The 26,814-nt window shown below is 47.1% G+C and overlaps 1 protein-coding gene across 2 annotated transcripts in view; it reads left to right on the forward strand.

Moving 5' to 3' along the window:
* The window catches only part of CHEK2 (checkpoint kinase 2), an 816,762-nt gene that overhangs the window by 654,932 nt on the left and 135,016 nt on the right, over positions 1-26,814 (forward strand). For both annotated transcript variants that reach the window (XM_069619359.1, XM_069619360.1), the window contains one exon: positions 19,784-19,869. In XM_069619359.1, the coding sequence (XP_069475460.1) occupies positions 19,784-19,869 (86 nt within the window). The remainder of the gene's footprint in view (positions 1-19,783; positions 19,870-26,814) is intronic.

The raw sequence follows: 26,814 nt of genomic DNA on the forward strand, positions 1-26,814 counted from the left end.
TGTAAATAAGCAGTGTGGTATGAGGTCCCCACAATTGATTGTGCTGGTGGTGGATTGGGCCATTCAATGTGGCATTCACATCCAGGCTCTCCACCTTCTGGGGCAGGAGAACACAGAATCGGTCACTCTATAGCAGCAAGGGTCCCCTGTTTGCTTCATGTTTGGGCAGGTACCAGAACTCTTGAGAGAACTGTTTGACCAGCCCTTTGGTGGAGATGTCGCTGTTCTCTGCTGCACAAGGTGGTCTAGAAGTTCAGTGAGACCAGGACTTGCTCTGATTCTGGTTCCCCCTTTGGCTGGCTAGGTTTTGGTCCTCGGAACTGAGTAGCCTGGCCCCAGTGGAGCTCCTCAGACTTCAACCGAGACCAGAACTTCTGTCTTGTGAGCAAGTTGTTGGTCAGGTGGATATGGCACCCCTTCTGATTTTCTCTGAGATGCTGAGCCTGGTTCCTGAAGTAGTCACGTTGGGCTTTCAAGGAGAACTTTGGGGACATTATGGCTGCTCATTGTCCTTCTACACAAAATCTCATCAATTTTCCTCTGTATTGTGCTCGTCACTGGTGTCTTGCCCAACAGGTGCACCTGCTGTTAAACCGGCATTGATCCAGTCCCTTCCTTCATTTCAGAGTTAGCCTACTTGTGGGGTGTCTGGTGACTCCTGTTGCACTTATCTGGCAGTGTTTGCGGCCTATACGAAGTACGTGGACGGTGCCACATTGTCGGTCGAATGCGGTGATCAGACACTTGGAATGTCTGAAACACCCGATTTTTATCCCTTCCCCCTGATGAGCCTGCACCCGACCTGGGGCCTCAATGTTGTCCTCCCATCATTTGCTCACAAGCCCACATTTGACCAATGTTGGGTGGCTTGGAAGACTGTGCTCCTGTTGGTGATCACTACAGCTCGGCGAGCTGGCAAACGGCGGGCGTTTTCAGCTCGTGAGCCTTTCACAACCATTGCTTGGACACATCCTATCTTCATACCATGATCCATGTCTGACTTTCATATCAGTTGATCTCCTTATGGGTATTCTTTTCGAACCCTAACTCAGACTGACGAAGGATTCGCCACAATCTTGTCTGTATAGCACTGAAACTTTAACATGACAGGACTAAGGACATCCAATCTTCTGACAAGCTCTTTCATTGGTGTGTGGGCAATTGCCAGGCATCCCTCTTCCTCCATACACCCTCCTACCTTCTCCCTCGATGCACCCTCCTACTGTCTCCACTAATCTAGTCATCGGTTAGGAACTTCCTGTCTGATGGAATGGACTGGCGGGGGATGAGACTGGGAGACAGTGCCTGCAGGGCTGCGTTTGTGCACTCACGTGCATTCATGCCCATTCAAATTGAGGGAATCTTTTGGTGTGCGCCAAACTGCTCCAGTCCTGTCCCCTTGAGCAGCAACTCCCACAAGTATGGAGGAATGAGGACTGTGGACTGGAAGTACAGTAGTTGCCAGGCTGAGTAAGTTTCCTTTAAACAGCATTTTCCTACTCCCCAGGCAAGTGTGTTGTGATTGCGCAATCTACACCTATGGTTCCTTAGCTTCACATCCCAGCATCATTAGTTCAACTACCTCTGGTGCCTGCGTCTTATAGTGAACCTACTGCTTCGAACTGCATTTTAACCTCCATCTACTTCCCCTGCCTTGATGGAGTTGCCTGTGCCAGATACTGCTGAGTCCCTGCTCCCCAAGATGTTAAAAGATCAGTCGGGGCCTTTCAGAAGGGGTTATGGGTGCTATGAAAAGAGAAGGTGCTCGACACAATTGTATAAAGTGTTTACTTGATATGATGACATGATATTTTTTGTATAGCTCCCATACACAAGTGTTTAGACTCTTAACATCACCTGTGCCAAGCAAATGCTGTTCAGACCACCTGCATTACCGGACTATAGCGTAAAATGTCTGAATTCGGTGACTGACTCTTGGACAGAAAGGGCAAGTTCCAGGTTGGCTCAGCACAAGCAAAATGAGTGCTAGCTGACCAGCTGGAGGCTGCTGCCAACCACATTGGATCAGCTTCTAGAGGAATGTGCTGTAACGCTCACCTGATTCTCGCAGAGGCGCCGGTCTTGACTGGGCGACTACCGTATCTTCAAAGGTGATGTGTAGCACCCGGTTGGCTCTTTGGGCTGGACCTCTGTGCACTGTATGCCTGACGTGTAGAGTAAGATGTCTGCAGATAGAAAATATGGGGTTAATGAACTGGGATTATTGGGGTGTCCCTATCTCTTTCCTCTTATCCTCTCCTGTAGACCCCAAAGGTTAGCGCTCTCACCTTAGGTAAGTGAATGCCGAGCTCTCCATCTGCCTCGGGGCAGGGTGCTGTAGCCAGTTTCTTCACTGGATAGGTAGCGCAGGCCTCTTGACTTCAGAGGACTGCTGTCCGTCGTCTACTGCACGAACGGTAAATTTCAAGTCATTCAAATGTCTTTTTAAAGTCTTTAGTAATGATGTCTCTTGTTTTGCAGGGTTCCGGCGATGGCGGATGACGGGCTGAAGTGAGTTGAAGATGGAGCCCGTGTGATGAATAGAAGCGCCTGGAAGCACGTGAGTAAGCGCTTGTTGCCTGCTTCACGATGCGCTCTAACTGTCTTTTTTATTTTGCAGGTACGAGTTCGGAGTGGCTGCAGGGTGCCGGAATACCCACTGGATTAGATGTGGAAAGGAGTAATGGCACGTGAGTATTAAAGTTCCCCAATGTCTTTAAACGCACCTTGTTTTGTCTTTCAGATGCGGAAGCAGCGCCGAAGGCCTCCGGAGCGTGCGAAGAGTTGGTAAGCTTTTGTCTTTCAGATGCCGGAATGCAGTATGAAGACCTCCAGAGCGCACGAAGAATAGGTAAGCCTTTGCCTTTCCGATGCCGGAATGCTAACCTGTTCTTTCTTGTCTTTATAGGTGTTGCTGAAGACTGGATTCAGGATGGTAAGCCTTTGCCTTTCAGATGCCGGAATGCTAACCTGTTCTTTCTTGTCTTTATAGGTGTTGCTGAAGACGGGATTCAGGATGGTAAGCCTTTTTCCTTAGGCCCAGGACTGGATGCAGAAGACACGATGAGCGTCCTGCTGCAGAGGGTGCAGAATAACGCAAAGCAAGATTCATCCACCGGGTGTGGTTTAAATAGCCTCCTGTAGTGCTTAGGTGTCTCCTTCCACAGCCACGCCTAAGTAAGAAAAGAGTTCCTAGTAAGAAAAGAGTTCCTGCCTTCCAGAAGAGTTCCAGTGTTCTAAATCTAGGGAGTGGCTCCAGCCCCACCCAACAGGAAAAGTAGTTCCAAACAGAAGAGGATCAGAGGCTCAACTGGCAGGCAAGTAATCAGCATGGTCTGCTGCAGGTAAGTCCACCCAAGCATTATGAGCCCGGCGCTTCCAGCGCTGGGACTGGGCATATTTATGAGCCTGGTGCCACTGGCGCCAGGACAGGGTCCAAAAGGTCCCAATTGGGACTGGTTGGCACTCGGAAGCTGGGTTATGGATCTGCTTCCAAGGGAGTTGGGAAAACCCTGACCTTTTGGAAGCAGAGATCATGACATGTGCTTTGGCCTGGATATTAGATAGCAGATGTGGTTACACAGTGCCAACTTGTTTCCTGAAGATCAGTACAAGGTGCTAATGAGATGTTGATGAAGGAGAACTCACACTTAACACAACATTTTTGGCCATTTCAAAATACTCAAACCAGTATCTTCAGCCATTTATAAATCAGGCCATGGCAGGCTATTGCAGCCATTTGAGGATTTCAGCAGAGAGTCCTAGAGCAGAGGAATTTTGAGGACCATTGGTGTGCAGGCGCTTACAGAGGTGCCTACAGTAAGAATGTGTTTCCTGTTCTTCATCTGGGATATCCTAACAAGAACAATTAAGACTTTAAGCAGATGGAGCATATCACTCGTATAGGGGAATGTTCCACCTGGTTCCCTGGATGTGAATCACACATGACTCTTGGATGGACCATGTTACTTGTTTCGGGGGGTGGGGGTACAGTCTTCCCCTTTCCTTCTCTTTACCTCTTCTCTGCCTCCTCCCAACAAATCACCAGTTGGCGTCTGATATCCGGAAGGTCTTAAACTTGAAGACTTTGGAAAGTATCTTCCTCAGAGGAAAATGAATGATTCTATTCTCACCTGTTTGCATTCAAGATGAAGACCAGGCTGGGTGCAGCTAGTCCTGTCCTTTCGCACATTTTTCTGCCCTCAGGAAAGTTCAACATGATCAACCTGGCACAGATCATTTTCTTGCTTCAGCAAAGCAAATGGTTCTGTGCAATGAATCTACTAAACTCTTACCTGCATATCCCCATTGGGCTCCCTTCATCGAATATTCATGAGATTTCCTCCGTTCTCTCCGCCTGCAGTACTGTGCTCCCATTCAGACTCTGCATGGCAGCCATGGTCTTCTCGAAGGTCACGGGGTGTGGACACTGGCTCTTTGTCGGGAGAGCGTATTACCTATATTGCTGCATTGACTTGTTAGGGCCCTGCTCTCCCCCACACCTCTCTGGGCCATGGCAAGGGTCTTAGACTAGACTCTTTCTTGGCCTGTGCATCAGGAAGAGGTTGTCACTGGAGCTTACCCAATGTCTGCCCTTTGTTGGCTACATATGGGACACTCGCAGGTCTTTTGCATTGAAGGAAAGGATAATAGCCATTTCCCACCTATGCTCTGTAGTGTTCAATGCTGCCATTGATTTTCATGTGGCTGTTGGGCCTGTCTCATCAAGCATCCTCTCGATTCTCTGTGCCAGGCTTCACTTCAGGTGAGCAGGCGTCTTAACAAGATTATCGGCCACAGTCGCTCATGGTCTCAATCGCTCCCTCAGTTCTGGTGGACTGCCTATGAGGGGTCTGAGTTCCAACCTCAGTAGAGGCACCTTTATATTTCCCCATACCGACCCAATGCAACAGAACTGGCAGCCTCACTTTCAGGGTGGGGAGCTATATTGGGTCATATGCAGATTCATGATTTTATGGGGTTCTTAAGAAAATTAGCTATGCATCACCCCAGTGTAACTAAGGGAAATTTGTGTAGTCTTGCCTGCGGCCCAACCCACGCCACAAGGTTGCGTTCTACTGATCCTCACTGATGACCTGACGGCCATGCATTACAAAGAGGCGGGAGATCTAAGTCTCCAGCCTTGTGCATTGCCATTCAGTTCTGGCAATGGCCCATTTCATATATGATTTCTGTTCAGGTGAGCCACCTGACCTGATTGTTCCATAGCTGAACCATTTATCTGGGTGAGCATGGCGAGTGGTAAACAAAGTGGGTTTCTGTCTGGATGATGCCTTCCTGCTCCTATAGGGTGGGCAGTTTCTTGATGAGTTTCCCCATCGATTGGGTAAGATTGTTCAAAAGCTCAGACAAACGGCAAGAAGTAGGATGATCTTCACAGGACATTTTTAGGCAGAGAAGATACTTTTTGAATCACTGTGAAATTTTGGAAGTCTCGCCACAGATTTTCCCAGCTTTGCACAACATTCCTGAAGCAGCAGACCGGAAGGATTCTTTGTCGCTCCGCTCAATTGCTCTATTTAGCTCTGTGGTCTCTGAGGCCAAGTGTAGGATCATTTGGGACCTTCTGCGGTAAACATGACAGTCTTGCAGACTGCTCTTAAATCTTTGACCAAACAATAATGCAGCAATTAATGCATTTTTGCCACTGTGCCCAAACCCTACGCAGGCTTCCCTGGATGACATAATTTTTGTTCTATCCGATTGCTTTCTCAAGACTTCAGCTAAAGCCTGCCACACTTCTCTTTGGCAGCGAGTGCTTGCCCGAATACTGACTGAATTTTGCAGTAAAAAATAATTCTACAGGACACTTGAATGAGCTTTGCATGCTTTTCTAGGTGGTCAATCCTCAACTAAACAGGATCTTATTCTGGTTCTCACCCTAATGTCTACATGCCCTTTAAACCGATGGTGTTGGCAGATATCAGTCTGGTTATATACAAAACAGCTTTTCTTGTGGCCCTCCGATCGGGCCAGTGAATAGGTCTTAATCTTAATATTGTAAGGGCATTTAATGAGCAGATCAGGCAGTTGAGATAATCAATGTGGCTTTGACATGGACGGTTGCACCTCCCGAGGTGTCCACGACATCGACAGATGAGCGCTGTCTTGCATTCTGAAATGTAACAAAAGGTTTACATTCACATCTCTTTGGGTGCAGGCAGGTTTGGTTGATTTCCAAAGGCACATAACGCTGGATCAAATTTGTACAGCTGTGTACTCCTTCCACTCTACCTGTGTTTTAGAAGCATTATGAGATTGATGCATCTCATCCAGATGGGCTCCAATAAATGGCAGTAACTTGCAGAGTTTCACAAGGCTCCATCCTGTCCCGTCTTCTTCAACCTCTACTTGGAACCTCCTGGAGGATCTTTGTGCTGCATGTACATCAAGATACACCAATAAGAAGATGAGTGAGCACTTTACCTAAAGTTCAGTTGCATCCATGGCATTCACCAACTCCAGCACTTCCTTTCATACAAGCCTAGATGTCAAACAGCTACCTGAGGTTCAACCCTACAAAGACCTAATTAATTTTCCTTAGAATCCTAATCAAGCGTGCCCATGTCCAGAATTGCTTGGTTGACCTGAAGCTCGATGGATTTATGCTTTTTAGCTCTTGCACAGTGCAAAATGTCTCTGCTTTACTTTAGACTGTACCGCTCATTTAAAACCCATATCGCCAAGAAGACCTAAGCAGCATGCTACCAGCCTGCGCTCCTCCATTAAGTCAAGCTTTTGATCTCTGTCCCGAGTTTCAGAACATTGGTCTATTCCATGGTCCTTTTCCACCTGGACTGTGGCAACGCCCTACTCGCAGGAGTCCCAGATGCCTCCTCTGAAAGCTGTTCAGCATGCTGCAGCACGCCACCGCATAGGACTAGACTAAGAAAATTGGACTACATTGCCCCATCCAGAAGGGGCAGCACAAGCTAGTGTTTCATGTGCACATGTGTAAGACTGGCTCATCAAAAAGCACACAACCAAAATGCCATTCTACTTGCTGGAGAAACTCACCAGCAGCAGCTGAAAGTGCACCACCAGAAGCCACAAGTCTTGAAACCAAGAATTGCAAGCGTGGAAGCAGGCAATTTCCTGCTATGCACCTGGTCTTTGGAACAAGTTGCACAAGCAGAGAAGACTGGCCTCCTTCATCCTCTACTTCAGGAAGGACATCTTGCCAATTACTGTTTCCACTACTCAACCCTTTTTCTCGCTCTCTGGAGTCCCCACCCCACCTCCATTGTCCTCCCCCCACCCCTCTCCTATCGCATCTCCATTGTTACCTCTGCAACACACTTGTGACCCCCCCCACGCCCCCCTGGGTGTATCCCCTTTTGACACTGGTCTGTTGCTTACAAACCAGATTTGTGCTTTTTTCACATGCATGCAAGCACCAGGGTGGATGCCATGGTTGGCCAAGTGTTTCTGCAGAACATCTTTCTTTTGCCTCATTTGTTCCTTTTTTTTTTTTTTTAATCCTCTCCTCTGTGTTGGTTAGTAGGCTGCCACAAGTATGAAGGAAAGGGTACGGGATGTAAGAGTACGTTGGTTGAATACTGTTCTCTGTCCCCTTTGTCTATAGTGCACCACCTTTTTCTACGCTAATAAGTATCGCTCACTCTGGATGAGTGATTGGGAGCTGAGGAATGCGTGGAGGAAGAGGCCAGTCTGTGGTTGTACCCTTACCTCTGCAACACACTTGTGACCCCCCCCCCACCCCCCCCCCCCCCCCCCCCCCCTGGGTGTATCCCCTTTTGACACTGGTCTGTCAGCTTTTCTGAATTCTGCTGCAGGGAGTTCTCCAGTCGCGTTGCTGTTGGGATTACATCCTGGAAGTATGGAGGAACGGGTGACTATGGACTAGGAGTACAGTAGTCACTACAGTTATGAACTTTGACGTTCTCATCTCCATGCAGACATGCATTTACCCACAACCATTTGTCTCAGCAGGATAGCTCAGGGGCAACGTGTTCGTCTTGGAAGCAAGATGATGCGGAGCATCAAAGGTTCGATCCCGGCGTCCGCGCTTAGAAACTTCTGGGTATTCAGTGTGTTCTAAATAACCCATTACAATCCTAGACCTACCATTTTCCATCACAGTTTTTGTGCAGTTGGAAGTGCATGCAATTAAGAAGGCGCACAAGCAAGTGTGCATTAAAATGCACGCAACCCCTTCTCTATCGAGTCTTTATTAGGATGTATAAAACTACCTATAGGACATCCAAAGGATTATGATTTTTGCATTGTATTCTATGGAGTGTTGCATTTAACTATTGCCCTACGTGGGTGCAGTCCTTTGGAACAGTGTGCACAGGAATGCAAGCTGTCTCTTCTTTTGAGTATTTGAACTGACATCTAAAGACCACTTGCCAGACTAAATGAAACTGTTGTCTCTTGGTTTCACAACAGCTGAACACGTTTGGTTGTTAAAGCAGATAATCTCCACACTGTATTCTCTGTTGTGGCGATATTCAAATCCCAAATAATGACAAGTTGGCATGCTCCACTTGGCTTAGTTCATGGGTCTGTAATCTTTGGATCTCCATGTGTTTTGGACTACAAATCCCACCCATCTTAGCCAGCATAGTTAATGATGAGAAATCATCAGTCTTGGTCTGAAACATCTGGAGAGCTGCTGGTTACTGACCCCCTTTCCTAGTTCGTTATACACTTCAAGTGGAAGGAGATCCCTATCCTCAGCAGGTGCATCCCTCTGGAATAGCCACCCTCAGTCTTGACCCTGATCTTCTTAAATTCTGGAAACTCATCAAGACCTTCCTCTTCCTTCTACCTCCCGCTACCCTGCTAACCTAGTTATCTGTTCTTTCCCTCTCTCCCCCTCATCTTCCTTACAGTTTGCTGACTGGCTGCCTGGTGCACCTCAGTCTCACAGGTCCCTGGCACCCCCGCCAGTCCTCTCTCCCACTTACCTCTGGGCCCTACACCCCACCCACACACTCTGCACTTCAGAAATAAAGCCAAGAGTCTCTCTCTCTCTGTACTTACCCCAGTCTCCACCGACTGGGTGCACTTGGTACTCACCCTCGCTGTGACTCCATGCACTTGCACAATCCGTACGCACTGTGCCTGAAGATAGTCTGTCTGTTCTCCCTGGTCTTCACCCCTTAATTTGTACTGGTGAAACTGCAGAATCGATCCCGGGCCTATTTACTGTATCTCAAACTGTTTTATGTATTTTACGCACTTACTCTGCCTGTGGAGACTTTTATCGCCTCAGAGTCCCAAGAGCTCTGATCGACTGTTTTTCCCCATGTTCCCACCCTCCTGGAGTGCTTTAAAACACTTGCTTGTGTATAGGCGCTTTCTCCAGCATGGGGGCTGGCATGGATTCACATGCTCATGAATATTCCCCATAGTCAGGCTGGGAGTCCTCGGTAAAGAAAAAAATCAGTTTCAGTTTTGTTTCTGAACTGTCTTTTTACTAGTAACCAATCACTGGTCTCTGGGTCATACTGCCCCCAGGCAATGACTGCCCTCTACCTAAGGTGATGGGAGGTACATCCCGTCGCCACCAGCATCGTCGTCCGTCCCCATTGTCGCCGTCTCATCCTCGGAGGAGGGGATGGGGGTGAAGGCTGGAAGGGGAGAGGAGGATGGACTTGTCTCCGCTTGTTAGGTGGGCTCCCCGGTGGTCCAGGCTCCGCGGGGTCGTCGGTGGGGGGGTAAGGGCATCCCTGTCCTTATCTCCATACACAGGGCCTGTATAGCCATCAAGATAGCTCCTGAATTGTCCCCTGGTACGGTACCGGCTGCAACTGGGCTGAGAATGTCGGGAACAGGCCCTACGACGAGGGCGCAGAAGAAGGTGACAACGAGGATACCATTGAGGAAGACTATGGAGAGCCGCAGGTTGACAAGGGCCTGGGCGCCTTGCCTGCACTACAGCTTCCTATTCCGCCTCCGCCGCCACCTCTGCCTCAGCTGCCGCCTAGAGGGTATTGGTCAATAAAATCGTGGCAAAAATGTTGCCGGTAAAAGAAATTGCGGCAAAAATGCAGTGGTTTGACCCAGTAAAGGTGTACCCCATTATACCATTTAAGGGTTGCAGGGGTGTCCCCCGCTCCCCTTAAATGGTATAATGGGTCCAGGGGTTGCGGGGATGTCCCCCGCATCCTTTACATGATTGTGTCAGCAAAACCACAGCATTTTTGCAGCAATATTTTGTATCCCCTGCCATTTTTGCCGTGATTTTAAGACATGGAGCCGCCTAGAGACCTCTCGGTGGACATTCTCTCTGCAGTACATACTCTGGTGTCTGAGATACAGACAAGGATGCCTATTGCGCCCTGGCGGTACCTCCCGTGACGCCCGCGATGGCCGACCCTTTCGCGACGGAGGAACCACCGGCCAAGAAGAGGAAGAGGAAGAGGTTCCTCTGCCTCCTTGACACCCCTCGCCTCCCTCTCCCCCCGCCAGGGATGAGACCAACCCCAAAACTGCGACGACGACGGGCACGGACGAAGAAGGTGGGATGGGGACCTCCCGTCACCTCCTCCCAGATCCCCCTCTGCCGGACGGGTTAGGCTAGTTTCCCGCAATGATCTTCAGAGCTTCGGAACTCTACCAGCTGGCTTCAGAGGAGAAGGAAGCCTTCTTGTACCAGCGCCGGGAAGTGAAGAGAAAGACCAGCCTCTCGGTCCCACTCCTGGATGACATTTGGGAAGAAGGTTTGTCTCTCATGAAGAACCCTTCTACGGCCCAGGCGAAGAGGGATCGCCTTGAGAAGTAGTACAGGGTGCCGGACTTTGCGCCCAAGTGCTTGCCGGCCCAACAGTCGCCGGACTCTGTGGTATCAGCAGCGGCCAAGACGTCATCAGCGCTTCTTCCTCGACGGCGTCTACCCCTTCGGACAGTGAGGGGAAGGAATTAGATGCCATGGGGCGACTGGCTATCTACTCTGCGGCCACTACCATCAAGGCCGCCAACGCCCTTGCCATCGTAGTGTGCTACGTCCGAGAGCTGTGGTTCAAGATCGCTCCAATCCTGGACTTCCTCCCCGATGGCAAGCGGTCAGAGGCATTGGTAATTCTGCAGGAAGGAGAGGTGGTGTCGGATCACGGTGGCCACAGACATCGCCGACGTGGGGTACCGCCAGATGGGCAACAGCGTTTGCCTTCGTTGTGGCTGGCTCAAGGCCACCAACTTTCGTCAGGACGTTCAGATGAGGGTTTTGGACATGCCCTTATGATGGACACAATCTCTTCGGGAAGGCTGTAGATGAGTCCCTACAGGCCATCAAGTCGGACACAGACGGCATGTGCCTTGGGCATCCTTCAACAGCCGCGGCCATCCTTTCAGCCCTCAGGAGGCAAGTCCCAAGGATCTTCCAAAGGTTTTGGCAGGGGTTCCTCGTTTTGCTGCCAGCCCTCCCGCTCCTTGGCCCAGGAAACCAACAGGGGCCGTACCAAGGCTTTCGGAGGAGGACGTAGTCGTCGCCGGGGACCCCAAGGCGGCCCTTCGACGTCCAAGCAAGATTGACCCGGCCGAGACGTCTGGCCCCCACCCGTGCACCTCGGTTAGAGGCCGGCTGCCGAACTTTGTCAGCGTGTGGATGACCATCTCCACCGACCGTTGGGTGTTGGACACTCTTGCCCATGGACACACCCTGGAATTTCAAATGAAGTTTCCCCGAATATCACCGGTGGCCCGGCAGGAAAACCACGTCCCTCAGCTGCTGCTGGAGGTGCGGGCTATGCTAGAGAAAGGAGCGATGGAGCTCGTCCCAATGCAGCTCCGGAGTTTATTTTATTTATATAGCGCCTCTGACCCAGAGGTATCTGGGCGCTTGGATGAGAGTGAACGGTTACATGGTACATTTTATACAGGTGAGATGCAGTTTTATACAGTCAAGATATTATTGAAATACAATTTTAAACAGTCAAAATAAGGGTGGAGCATCTAAGCAAAACCCAAAACAGTAAGATGTGGCGTTAACATATCGTTAGCGTGGTAGAATTAGTTTTTGAGTAGCCATGTGATAACGTGACTACGACATTTGTCAAACGTTTGAATAGTTTTGATGTCCTGCGGGAGTGAGTTCCATAGCTGTGCAGCTAGAACAGGGAAACTGGTACCACCAGCTCTTTTAAGGTTGTACCTAGGCACCATCGGGCAGGAGGTATTAGAAGATCTTGTAGTTCTGGGAGACAGTTTCCATGTGGATTTGTCAGTGAGATATGATGGGGCTTGGTGGTTGAGTGCTTTGTGTGTATGGCAGATCGTTTTTAAGTCAATTTTCTCTTGTATAGAGAGCCATTTGTAAGGCTTTCTGGTTGCTGAGATATGCTCTTTTCTGGGGATGTTTCATGCTGCTCTAAGCACATTGTTTTGCAAAATCTGCAATTTGTTTGTTATGGATTTGTTAGCGCCTAAGTAAAGGCCATTACAGTAGTCCAGTTTGGACTGTATGAGTGCTCTAGCCAGTGTGAGGCAGCTGTAGGACAGTAGGGGTCTGCATGCTCTGATCAGCTTGCCAGAGTCGGCAGTGGCGGAGGCGGTCATGTTTACCTGTTTGGATATATTAGCGTGGGCATTGACGTAAAAACCTAAAGTTTTTACATTTTTGGCGAAAGGTATATTATTCCCATCAATGAGGATACGTGTGTAGTTGGGACTGAGTTTTAGAAGGTTGTTGGATGAGCCTACTAAGAGCAACTCAGTCTTGTCTAATTCAGACAGGGGCCATGTGTGGCCATCCATGCCTGAATGATAGAGTAGACTTCGTTTATCAGGCATACATCTGTGTAATAAGTGCCTGATAGTGATGGGAGTATCTGGGTGTCGTCTGCGTAATTAGTGTAGGTGACACCCAGACGGTCCAGTTTGTCGAATAGTGGCTTTGTAAAAATATTGTACAAAGTGGGCGATACGCAGGAGCCTTGTGGGACTCTGCAAGTGATGGGAATCTGGTAAGCCGCAGCAGTAGGAGAAATGACATGCATTGTTCTATTTGCAAGGAACGATTGGATCCATGTGACTGCGCAGTTGGAGAAGTGTGCTGCCGATGACAGGTGATTGCATAATATTTTATGATCTACCAGATCAAAGTCAGCCGATGGGTCCAGGAGAAGTAGGATGGCGCCTTTGTCTTTTAACTTGTCAATCTGACTTTTGAGGTCAACAAGGGCAGTTTCTGTTCCGTGCTGAGGTCTGGAGCCAGATTGATGGGTTCCGAGTAATTGATTAGTTTCTAGATAGTCTTGAATTTGCAGGTATGCAACTCTGCAAGATTTTCAGTAAGAAGGTGACTGTCATAATCGGTCTATAATTGGTAGGTATAGTTGGGTCTAACGTTTGTTTCTTGAGTAATGGGAGAACCCAGGACTGTTTCAGGTTGTTTGGTGATGAAGGGGGCTAGATCTCTAGCTGCATCTTTTATGATCTGAGCAGGGCAGCTGTCGCCTTTACAATTAGATGGTTTTAGAGATGCTATAATTTTTGGAAATTCAGGTATGGATACCTTGTTAAATTTGAAGCCTGAATTAAGGTATTCAGTGGAAGGTGAGGTCGGAATAGTTGGATTGCCTATGGTAAGTTGGAGTCTTTTGTCAGCTATTTTGGTCTGGAGCCCATTCATTTTGTTAGAGCATTTTGTATGCTAGTGCACCACGGTTTATCCTTGGTGCAAGTATCTGCAGGTGGGTTAGGGTTTTGTAGCTCTCTTAGGATGTTAAATAATTCTTTAGTACTGGATCGTGCTTGGCTTATTCCGTCATTGAAGGCTTCTTTTTTGGAGCAGATTATCTCATTTTTGTAGGTGGCAGTGAAAATGGTTAGGTTAATTTCGTTTTCAGAGGAGGGGTTGGATTTACAGAGTTTTTCCAGTTTTCTTTTTTCAGTACTTTACTTTAAGTTCAGGAGTGAACCAGGAGTTCAAATGTGCTCTAGGTTTACTTTTGCGCAATTTTAATGGGGCAAGAGTGTCTATAGCTTTGGTCATGGAGTTATTGTTAATGTCAACCAGCAGGTTAGGGTGGTTAATGGCAGGTAATGCGTTGAGTATGGGGACTACTAATGGTATTATAGTCTCAGCTGTAATATTGCCTTTGTTCCTAGTGAGACAGGGTGGTGCGATAGTGGACTTTTTCAGCTCCTGGTTATTGACATTAATTTCTAAGGAGATGAGGTAATGGTCGGACCACACGAGTGGTGTGGAATCTTAAGGGTGATATTGCAATTAAGGTCTGCTGCCCACTCAAGTAGCCTGCCCTTCTCATGGGTGGATTTGGCACTTATTTGTGTGAAGCCTTGTTCAGATAGTAAATTAGCTAGAGTGGTGGCATGTAGGTCATGGATGTCATTGTAGCCAAGGTTGAAATCACCTAGGATAATGTTTTGCGCCATGGGTTTGGTGGTGTCGGCTGCTAGTGATGTGATGTCTTCTTCGAAAGACCGTAGAGGACCCTGGAGGCCTGTAGATTAGGTGGATGGTAAGGTATTTTTAGGCAATGTTTGGAGCTTGACTAAAAGAAGTTCACAAGATGCTAGAAGAAAAGAGGTAGCTAATCTCATGTTAAGGGTGGATTTGAAGATAATGGCTGTTCCTCCTCCTCAAGCATTAGGTCTGTCAGCTCTGAGGATGGAATAATTTTCAGGGACAGCTGGGGTTATGGACGGGCCTGCTGTGTCGTGCAGCCAAGTTTCTGTCATAGCAAGGAAGTCAAGATTGTTATTCAGTATGGTGTCTGCGATTTCAGTTGCGTGGGCAACGAGGGACCTGGCATTTTAGTAGTTCCCCTTTTTATAGGCTGCTTCTGGATGCCCTTCTGGGTCAGGCTGGAACGAGGAAGTACCTTGAGTTTACTCAAGGTACTTCCTTGTGAAAAAAACCAGGTGCTGGAGGCCCATCCTTGACCTCCGACGACTAAACATATACATCAAGTCTCAAAAGTTCGGATGGTCACCCTTCAGCATGTGCTCAGACAGCTCGAAGAGGGAGACTGTCGTCGCTGAACTTGGAGGATGCATACTTCCACATCCCAATTCACAAGGGACACCGCAATTGTATGCGCTTCGTCGTTCCGGGGCAGCCTTACAAATTCAAGGCCCTTCCTTTCGGATTTAAGTCAGCGCCAAGGTGTTTCACCAAGTGCCTGACGCCAGTGGCAGCGCATCAACGACTACAAGGTATCCACATCTACGACGACTGGCTCATCCGGGCCAGCTGGCAGGACATCGCTGTCGACCACACCGCGAGGACCGTCTGTATACTGACGGATCTGGGCTTCTCAGTGAACTATGCAAAGTCCTGCTTGACTCCATCGCAGGACGCACTGTTTCTTTGATCCAGGCTCAACACAGTGTCATGCCTGGTGTCACCGTCAGTGGAGAGAGAGTGGTGGCCATCCTGGCAAGGTGCAACGGCTGCTCGCTTTCACAATCGCCATGGTGAGGACCATCAAGTCTCTGCTCGGCATGATGTCATGAATTTATCTCATCCGACTCTGCAGGTGATGGATGTGGCCACTGCAGGAGTTCTTCGACGCACGTTGGATTCAGGTGGCCGGAAACTTCCAGGACAAGATCGCCCTTGGCGAGGGGGTTCCGTCAGGCGATATGGTGGGCATGCACTCTCTCACCAGGGGCGCGGATTTCCATGCCCCACCACATCAGGAGACGGTAAGTCTTTATGCCAGCGGCCTGTGGCTGCTGGAGGAAAAGACATTGCACATCAACATTCTGGAGCTACAGACTGTTTTGGGCCCTCAAATCGTTCCTGCCGTCCCTCAAGGGGAAGGTGGTGCGGGTCTTACGGACAATACCACCACAATGTTTTACATCAGGAAACAGGGGGGCACCAGGTCGCTGGTGCTCTCCGAAGAGTCACAGGATTTATGGCACTGGGCCGTCACCCAAGGGATGTTCCTTATCCTGTTTCATCTGGCAGGAGTAAAGAACACGGTCGCCTACTCCCTGAGCATGGAGTTTCACTCTTGCCACAAATGGGAAATTCAGCAGGACCTAGTGGAGAACCGGCTGCTCAGATAGGGCAATCCCCAGATCGACTTGTTTGCAACAGTGACAAACACCAAGTGCCGGAGGTTTGCCAGCAGATTTCCCCAGCAGGGGAGCATGGGGGACGCAGTCTCATTCCTGTGGGAAGGCCTCTTTCTGTATGCGTTCCCTCCGTTGTTAGTTCAAGTCATCAGTCCACTCACAGTGCCGAATGATCCTCATTTCAACGGCGTGGCCCAGGCAGATCTGCCATCCGGACCTTCTCAGCATGTCAGCGTCTCCACCAGTCAAGCTGCCAGTGGTCGTGGATCTTCTCGCCAGGGAAGGAGGTGCCATTCTTCGCCACGATCCTGGGTCTCTGAACCTGAAGGACTGGCTCCTGCAGCGTTAGAATTCAGTGGCTACGATCTCCCGGCGGACTACAAGGAAGTTCTCGCCAAGGCTAGAGCATAGTCTACTTTGAAATGCTACGGACTTAAGTGGAAGAGATTTGCTGTTTGGAGTTGTTCCCAGAAGACCTACCCGCTGAGGATCAAGGCTTCCATAACCTTCAACAACCTTCAATAACTTCCAAATTTGCTGTTGTTGGACAAGTCGGGGCTGGCCCACGCTTCCAGCAAGGTTCATCTGGCGGCTCTCTCCCGCTACACCAGATCCAGGACAACCATCCTTGTGGCTGCACCGCTTGGTCAGGGAATTCGTCAAGAGACTATTCCGCTCGTTCCCGCCGGTGAAGGTTCCGGCCGCGGCGTGGGAGCTCAATGTGGTGCTTTCTACGCTCATGGGACCTCCATTCGAGCCTATGCATTCTGCACCACTCAAGTTTTTGTCGTAGAAAACTGCTTTTCCCATGGCCATCAACTCCGCACGACGAGTGGGAGAGATCCAGGCCCTCTCCTGTAAACCACCTTACTTGACTTTCCATGAGACGAGGGTGGTGCTGCGGACGTGCCCCTCCATGCTCAAGGTGCCGGCAGACTCATCTAAACAAGCCCTTGGTGTTATCAGTGTTTTTTCTGACTCCTTCGTCTCTGGCTGAATGGACTTTGTACTTGCTGGATGTGGCTACAACGCTGAAGTTTTATGTGGCCCGCACAAAGTTTTTTCAGAAAACCTCAACGTTTTGTGAACTTTGGCCCTGTGAACCATGGGAAGGCCCTCTCCAAGGCTTCCGTTTCCAGGTGCATCACCCACTGTCAATGGTTGGCAAACCGACCGCTGCCTGGCCGTCCGAGAGCCCATTCCACCAGAGCGATCGCTGCTACAACTGCGTTCCTGTCTGGGGTGCCCCTGCTGGACATCTGCAGGGATGCTATTTGGAGGTCGACACACCTTCACGAAATTCTACTGCGTCGGCCAAGCCGTGCTGCGCAACCTGTTCACTTGAAGGCGAGCCTGGTGAGGGGGGTAAGAGATGCATATGTTGAGCCTTGCCACCTCCCGTGGTTGTGCATGAGTGTACTGCTATGTATTCTTTATTCATGAGCATGTGAATCCATGCCAGACCCCATGCTGTAGAAGGAACAAGTTACTTACCTGTAACTGTTGTTCTTCAGCATGGGTCTGGCATGGATTCACATGCGAACCCTCCTGCCTATCCCTCTGCGGAGATGGCTGCCAGAGGAGGGGCCTAGGGAGAGGACTGTCATTGGATGGGGGCCGTATGACCCAAGGGCCAGTGATTGTTTAAAGGAGAAATACAGTTTGTAAGTGAAGTTAACTGTTTTTCTTTTACTGAGGATTCCCAGCCTGACGGGGAATATTCATGAGCATGTGAATCCTTGCCAGACACATGCTGGAGAACAATAGTTACAGATAAGTACCTTGTCCTCCCAGCCTCCTTGATCGGCGGTTTGAATCTCCAGAGTCTCGCTTCCTTCTTCTGCCCTTCTCTTTTTATGAAGCACTGCTGAGGCTTCCCTGGCTACTCAGGAAAGCCCTTCCTTTGTTTGGGCCACGTTCATCATAACTCTTCTTGGCTTCTTCATCTCAGTTAATGATAGACAAGCATTCTTTATTCCTCTTAGATTCTTACTCTTAACAGTACCAAGCTGATACGTTTCCTTTGTCATTATATCACAATAACATATTGTGACGATTCGCCAGGTGTTGTCACTTCTCCTCGGGGAGGGGGTGCCCTTTCTCATGAAGCTAGGGAGGCGCTGTCGCTACCCAGTATGCCCCTTAGGGGTGGTTTAATGTGGAAGGGCCTTATGGGGAGGGTCTCCCCTCTGGGGATAAGGATGACCAGCTGGGATACAGCCTGTTGATCGTCACACCCACATATTCCTTAGCCCCACCCCACCCTCCATTTCAAACCACTATATTGAGAGTAGACCAATGTATTATTGCAGTACCTTGAGTAAAGCCAAAACAGAAAATACTAGGACTAAGAAGAGCACCGAAAACATGAGGATTACTCACTGCTAGTACTGAGATAAGGTGGCACACAGGCGTCATGAGAAGTACCAAGGAGCTATTGACAAGCCCTATAAAGTGGAAACATGAGGAGGATTGGGCATCATCCTTCCTCATCGGAGAACCCTGAAGATTCAGAGTCTGCACTCGACCCTAGGAGAGGGCTCTGCAGAGGATGCTGGCGAGTGACTGAGGGAGTCTGTGACTGGTCCTGCGTCGGCAGGTGAATGTTCCAGAGGAAAGAGGCCATTGCTTCTGTTGAGTCTTGCCACCTTCCATGGTTGTGTGATGTGGTACTGCTATGTATTCTTTATTCATGAGCATGTGAATCCATGCCAGACCCCATGCAGGAGAAGGAACAAGTTACTTACATGTAACTGTTGTTCTCCAGCATTGGTCTGGCATGGATTCACATGCGAACCCTCCCGCCTACCCCTCTGCGGCTCTTCTCTTGGTCCTACTGCCACTTTACGTGCTACCAAATCTGAAGATGGCTGCCAGAGGATGGGCTTAGGTAGAGGGCAGTCATAAGCTGGGGGCAGTATGACCCAGAGACCAGTGATTGGTTACTAGTAGAAAGATAGTTCAGAAATGAAACTGATTTTTTTCTTTACCGAGGATTCCCAGCCTGACGGGGAATATTCATGAGCATGTGAATCCATACCAGAGCCATGCTGCAGAACAACAGTAGTTACAGGTAAGTAACTTGTTCCTAATTGTAACTTGGTGTTTAGGCACTTCATAATCAATGCTGTTGGGAGCATTACATGTAGAGAGCACCATTAACCGACCCTCCACTGCATTATCGTAAAGCAGCAAGCAATGTGACTTTCGCCTGCCCTTTGACCTTTCATAATGTTTGTTCTAAGCACATTACTTAAATTATAAATACAATACAAATTAACATATAGTACCCACATGTTTAGACAGGTTGTTGTATGTAAACCTTCCCTACAACCACTTTTCGGTCCATATTGCAACTCTGTGCGGCATAGATAACTTCAAAATAATTCTACCCTGTGTGCCAGAGAAGACTTTCCTTGTTTTTTTGCCCATGAACGCTAGCAGCAGCACTTGATGCACTTATGATGCATGTGAATGGGTTACGAGGTGCGTGGCTTGGAAGTAATAAATGTGTAAACCACATTCACCTGCAGGACAGGCAAGGTATTTGATTCTCAACATAAGTTATACGAAAATGTGTTTTTCTGAGTGCTTCTATTTAATTATTGCCTATTGAAATCGCACCATCTTAATTATCTTGCTTTGTTAGCACTTCATAACTGTAAGAGCATGCATTATAGGACATATTATTTCATACTGTTTATACAGTTTTTAACTCGTATTTAAACCTTTATCTTTTCAGCTCTAGATCTAGTGAAGAAGTTTTTGGTGGTTGATCCAAAGAAACGATATACAACAAAAGAAGCTCTGAGCCATCCCTGGCTCCAGGTAAACCAAACTTAGTATTGTTACAGATGGCACAAGAATGACTCCAACCCTCGGCCAGTTCAACAGTTTTTATTGAAATTGTAATGGGCCTTTGGGATCTCCCTCTCTCTCGCTCCTTTAGTCCCTGACCCCAAGTTAGCAGCAGCTGAAAACTAATCCCTACTGTCTAAATCTGGCTTCTACTAGGTTTAGTTAGATAGGTAGGTGGTTCTTCTGCACTCCCTTTCTCCCCTGACCTCTCTCTACACTCATCACTCATCCCCACCCCCTCTGTGTTGTCCCTCTAGCGTCTTTCTGCCTCCTTGCCTCCACCTTTTGATATTATTCTAGCCCTCCTCCCCACTACTCAGCCTTCATCTACACTACTACACCATCTGGCCTTCTCTTCCCCTGCCAAGATGATTTGAAAGCAGCCAAGTTGAAAAGAATAGGGGACTTAGCCCCACCCACTTCCACATGGCCTTGACGTGCAACATGTATTGCAGTCAGCAGGGTTAATGTTCCAGTTCATGCTCCTTTTGGCTGTGCCTGTGGTAAGCCTCATGGAGTGAGTGAGGGGTTCCCCCTTTTTTGTCTCTGGTGGGCTCAGGATTTTGCAAGTCCTTTTGCGTACTTGCTGTTTATCGCCATCACAGTGTGGTTCCTCCGCCTGCCACATATGACTGTGGCGACGCTTAGAGATTTGCTCTCGCTATTGTGACCTGTAGGGGTTTGCAGTGTTGGTCTGTCTTGATGGCACACTTCCCCTTGTGTCTTAATTCGTTCTCTTCGGGTAGTGGGTGCTGGTATGGGTTGGTGACCTTTGGGTTACAGCTGTGCATAGCGCTGGCTCAAGACTCACCCTCTGTTTCTGCTCGACTGACTGATCTTTCTCTAAAAGAATGACAAAAATACTAGTAAGCATTTTGTAATGGAGACATGGTTTTTAGTTGTGGGTTGCATAGAAACAGGCTGGCATGGGCAGGGTGCGGGGGGCAGGAATTGGGTCTCGACTGCCGCAGTCAGCCTCAGGGGTTGGACTGGCACTGGAGTTCTCAATGGTAGGCCTCCCTTCCCTGGCTAAGAGGGGTTCCCGCCCCCTTTTGACAAGGCCAAGGGACGGGCCTTGTCAGTGTCTGCACAATCTTGGGCATTTTAACAATGATACAGCCAGTCATGTTATTCCCAATGCAGTGCTGGTATTGGACTGCTCTGCAATCTCTCAGAAATTGACCATTTCAAGCACTGGCAATGAGGTGTGGTTGAACTGCTAGAGATGGTGAGGTAAGAGTTTTGCTGGCTAGGCCCAGGAATGTGCTGATAGGATTACTGATCTTGGAGCTAGATAGTGTTAGCTACTGTCTCCTGCATTCCTTTATGCATCCAGTCTTGGCCCCTACTAACCATTCTTGAATCGCAACTCCTCAATCTCTGCATCATGTAGGTCTACTTGTCTAAATTTTTCATGGACACTGGCTACAGCCATTGAGTACAGTTACTGACTGGCTCTGCATTCGAGCATGCTCCATGTTTTAGACACCAAGTACTAAAAAGTAAACGGTTCCACTTTATTTTGCGTGTAAGTAATTTGTAAGTAAGGGAAATAAGCATAAAATGAAAAAAGGGCTTCCTTCTCCCATCGATTATTTTTTTAAATTATTATTTGTGTTGGTTTATCATAAACCTTTACAAAATGATATACAATTATGTTTACATAAAACCACATATAACAAAATATATTTATCATTAGTACTTGTTCCTTAAAAAATTATTTTCATCATATTTCATGCTTCTGTAATAGGCTAAAACTTCATTTTCCTTGAATGCATTTAAATAAAAAAATAAATCTTCCGCATCCTAGACATATTGAACTTTCTACCATGTAAATCATTATCATGACAAGATTATTAACAAGTAGGCATCTTAGCAGAGATTGCATATGTTTTTCAAGAAAGTAGTCACACGTGTAATCAGAATTGTAGTCCCTTCGTGCAATAGTCTATTCCAAATTAATTCTCTATCGACAGAAGCAGTTGAACAAACAAATTGTGCAAAATAAGCAATTCTTTGACTTAACAGATAAGTAAAATGTGTTGTATTGTTTCCTCAACTCCCTCACATTTACAAAATCTACACCATTTCCAGTCCTCAGTTGTATTGTTCCTTATTTGATTGGTGAGCATTGCATTCATTCTAAAACGCATAAATGAATTCTGTGTCTTTCGAGGAATATTTGATCAAGTAACATTCAATTTCTGGAAAAAATGTCCACACTGAGGAAGCCTGACTATACAATTTGGAATTTGCCACCACGTTTGTTGTATTGGCCCATTCGTTCCCCCGAATGATTTGATTAATCTTATTTGGTCTGTTTAATGTGTGCCAGCCCCAAATCCCTTAATGTGATATCCACCTTTTTTTTTTTAGTACATTCATGAATGCGCAGGATAAATCCTTAACAGTATGCTTGTATAAATCTTATACTACCGTACTAGGCCTGACGACATGTCTGCTAGAGCTGAAGAAAAACGAGAAGTGAGGAAGAGGGGTGCAGAAAGGTAGGGGAGGAACAAAACAAGCGACTATCATACTAGGCCTGACGACATTTCAGATAGTGCTGGAGGGGGCGGTGGGGAGGACAAAACCAGTAAGGGGAGAAGACAGAGGAGGTTGCTATCATACTAGGTCCAGGGACAATTCTGATAGAGTAAGTGCATAAAAGAAACTAAGGGGAGGAGATAGGAAAAGGGAGAAGGGAAAGGAGGAGAGAATAGAGAGTTAGCAGTCAAAAAGAGTGGAGAAGCAAGAGGGGAGAGTGAATACAATTGCAGAAGTCAGTAGTAACACATAGTGTTGCAAGCCAGGATACAAGATGAAGATGGAACAGCATGATTCAGGGCTACTATGAGTACAAGATGCAAAGGAAGTTCAACATGAGAGTTGAGAAAGGGTGACGCACCGTGAATTAATGAAGTCCATAACATTAAAATCCAGCATTGGCCACAAGACGGTGAAACCAGAATGTATCAAGACAGACTCCTGCAGAAGTAGGCTTGAGTGGGGTGAGGGGGGAGCAGGGTAGAAGAATCAAGCAAAACAGGCAACACCTGTGTGCGAGAATGGGGGGCACAAGGGAACATCACAGGGGGACGGGATGGCCTGTGGGGACAGAGGGAGTAACACATGTTGGTTCATGCTTACCTGTTGTCTGAGCAGGGGGTCGGGCCCTGGATCCTCCTGTCCGAACAGGTCCAAACAGGAATTGCTCTTTTCTTCGTCTGCCCTTCGCTTAGGACGCCCGGGCGAGATATGCCCTTGATCTAAAAGTTAAGAGCAGGAAGGAAGAGGCCGGGCTAAGAAGGTGGGTGGTGCTTAGGCCACGTGACCTAGATCCACTTGCACCTGCTCCCCATCTGCCATTTAATCTTGTTCCCTTTGGAGCTTATCTGTACACCTTCGATGTAACTACTTGTTTGTGCATATTAAACCTTTTTGGTGATCTCCAAAATTAACATACAATGGTCACTAACCAGGACTACTTTGGCAACAAACCTGGAACTAGTATTAGTTAATTTAGCAGATCTAAAAATGTAATAAATTATTGAAGTGTAGCCTCTGGCTTTCCAGGTGTAATGTTCATTGTGGATCAATTCCAATCCCCATAGGTCACCAAAATTCAGCCAAATGATACCTCTCAACTTGGGGTTTCCACTTCTCTAGATAGCGTTATCCCTGTTGGCATATAACTCATCGCCTCCTGCTCTATCCACCGAACAGTCTGCATTCAGGTCCCCAGCAATTATTTGTCCCCCAAATGGTCATAACGCCATTGATCAATCTCTACCCCTAATGTGTCTAACTCATTCTCCAACTTTCGATTGGTAAACACATTGGCATGCCAATATATGTTAACAATTAATAACGGGTAACTACCGTTTTCAGTCCCCATGTTAAATGTTACTGCCAACATTGACTGCAAATTGCTCCACTCTCCTGTTTTGTTAATGAATGAGTTATCTTTAGAAGCACGGATTAAGCCTCCTTTAGGACGCCCCATTGGGCCTTTCTGTGCACATATCTCCTCCACTGAGTATCCCTCCCAGCCCAACTGGTCTGTGGCCAATGTTTCCTGGAGCAAAATAAACTCAACAGACAAATCCTCCATGAGACACATCATGTAATAGATAACAGCCCCTGGAGTTCCAACTTCAGTTTCCAAGTAGATTTGTGGGCTAGAGTGGATTCCCCAACTGTTTCAACCTGTTGATTGAATCACATAGGGTTAATGCCAACCATCTCCAGTCCTGTTTTTCTTCATTCAGTGGGATAGCTGTTTCATCCTTGATGTCTTTATGTAATTATTAACATTCACATCACTTAATTTAACTCAAGTGGTTGGCAATGAAAATGGAAACAGACAGAAGCCTTTACATTGGAATGCCTCTGATTCCTTCAAAAACAATGATCTAACCAACGTGGAGGGTATTACTAGTCTCTCAAAATCATAATGATTTGTGTGGATATAATCCACCAATAATAAATCGGCCAAAACTATCAACCTTAATTCAGGTATTGAAGCAAGAATCGAAAGGATATAAGGTATATTTAGTGGCCGATTCTCCCCTTCATTGAATAATAAACATGATATCAGACTTGGCACTTCAGGATAGACTGGATTTCTTAGTTCATGTTCTATATTTTTCATCTCAGTTTCCCACTTTAACTCCTCTAACTCTGTATCTTATTTAAAGGATTTGTGTCTGTTTCCACTTGCCTCAGGCTGTGAATTATTTACTAATCGAATATTTGCATTAGGCCGCTTTGAATCCTTAGATACATTATTCATCATGACCTGCTGGTTTTCAATCAGAGCCTTCTGTACCAGAGTTTCTTCATTTGGTTGAATCGCTGATGGAATTTCATCAGGTCTCTCGTTTATCTCATTGATTCCTTTGTCTAACAACCTCTCTGGTCCATTTCCAGTCACAGTATCTGTTAAAACCATTGTAGTAACGAAAGGGTTTGTATTACATATCCCCTTGTCCTTATACCCCAAACCTTTAACTTTTACGTTGGTACCTAGTTTGTGAAGCAGATTTGACTCCATTTGTTTACCTTGTTTGGAATGTGGACCCAACTACGAGTTAAACTTAGATGTGGCCCCCTTCCCGGTGTCACTAATGTGCTCCGTTGTATTCCCATCAGTCTCCACAACCTTCTTATCAAGGCCTACCGACGTCACCGGTCTGGTGCCATTAGTGGGATTCTCAAAAATGCCAAAGATGTCATTCAAACTATTTTCCAAAGAGTGTAATTGTTTCACAATTAACAATGAATCTCTTCTTTTTCATTGTATCATACAGGCCTTCCTCCCCCTCAAAGTATTCACTCTGTGTAGCCTGCTCAATAGATGTTTTTGTGAGGTCTACCCATACATTAGCAGGTCTAGGCGGAGAAGTACTCTGTGCTTATAATTCCTTTCTCTCTCCGTTCATTAAATGGGAGAACCCCACATCCCTCAGAAATGTCCTTGAGGATACATTTTTTTAAATAATTTTTTCTTCGATTTATTTTTTTCGCCTGTTTTTTCGCAGCTTTGTTAGTTACTTTTGTGAACCCCTCATCTGGCACTGGTACTCCCCCTTCCATAGACTCCAAATTAATATTTGGAACAGGTATTTTGTTCCCAACTCCCCCCGGCTTACACGCGCTCTCTAGTGAGTCATGTTTCTCGTTCTGCCCCTGCCCTCTACTGGTAGACCAAACTTCTTGAGCAGCTCCTCCCACGGCTGCTGAATTCCCCTTCACACTCTGTTCGATATTTTGTGTGGATTTGGGGTCTGGCGATATTTTCTTACCGCCAAAAATAATGGTAATTTGGTGATGGCTACTCCTTGCATTTAGATTGGGTTTGGCCTTATTTCCTTTCCGTGACTATTCCTTATTACATTATATGGGATCATTTAGTGGTATACATTATTGTCGGTGGTTTAGTGATGAGCATAATTTTTCTGTTTTATTTGTGGCCCCAATATACACAAAACCCTTCTTATTCTTAGACTGTTCATGTGATCTATAGAGGCCTCAGACCTACATTCAGAAACACCACAGTTTCACATATGGCATTCTCAATAACCTGTGGGTATTATCACTAATTTATATACATTAGTGAACTATGTTTCCATAGGCCTCTTTGCTGGTTCATGGACCCCCAGCAATGTCTATTGTATTAAATTCCACTCCGACACCATGCACTGAGTGGACAGACTCACACAGCTATTTATCACTGCCAGTGCTATTATTCCATCTACATGGGAAACATGACACATGTATTACCTAAAAATCTTCCCCCTTTCCCGAGATGATATTCTAAATGCACCAAGAAAAGACAAAAGCAAAAACACTCTACACGATTTGTGCACATTATCATTTGTATTATAAACAGTTGCATTTCAAAATAACATCTTACCCTCTTTACTGCCGCATTATCTGTAACAAATAGAAGAGAAAAAAAACACAGCAACAAAACGAAATTCACTCCACATTATTTGTAACAAGAAGAAGGAAAAAAAATTACAGCGACAGAACAAACTTCACTTTGTCAATTAAACATAGGGGATTCCCTTGGCTACTCTCCCTGCCTGATATTTATAGAAGGTCATCCGTACAGCACACAATAACCTCAATTCACTTGGATAATTACCAATCTTCTGTCCCCCACGCAACCTCCCTTCGCTCGCCTCCGAGAAATGGGCCCAGGGTTGTCTTCGTAATCTTGAAGGCTTGAAGTGCACAGCGAGAACATGCAGTTATCTGAAGTTCTCAAGCCGGTGCGAAGTGAGACTGGACCTGCCTCCTCACAGCCCAGTCTCAGATGGTCCGTGTCAGCAGCTCAACAAAAAGCAATCTGATCTTTTTTCTGTCAGACTGTCCAGCAAACCTCTGTTGCTTGCGTGGAACCACTGT

Source organism: Ambystoma mexicanum, chromosome 10 (genome assembly GCF_040938575.1).
Source record: "Ambystoma mexicanum isolate Mex_15411 chromosome 10, UKY_AmexF1_1, whole genome shotgun sequence".
NCBI classification, from domain to species: Eukaryota; Metazoa; Chordata; class Amphibia; order Caudata; family Ambystomatidae; genus Ambystoma; species Ambystoma mexicanum.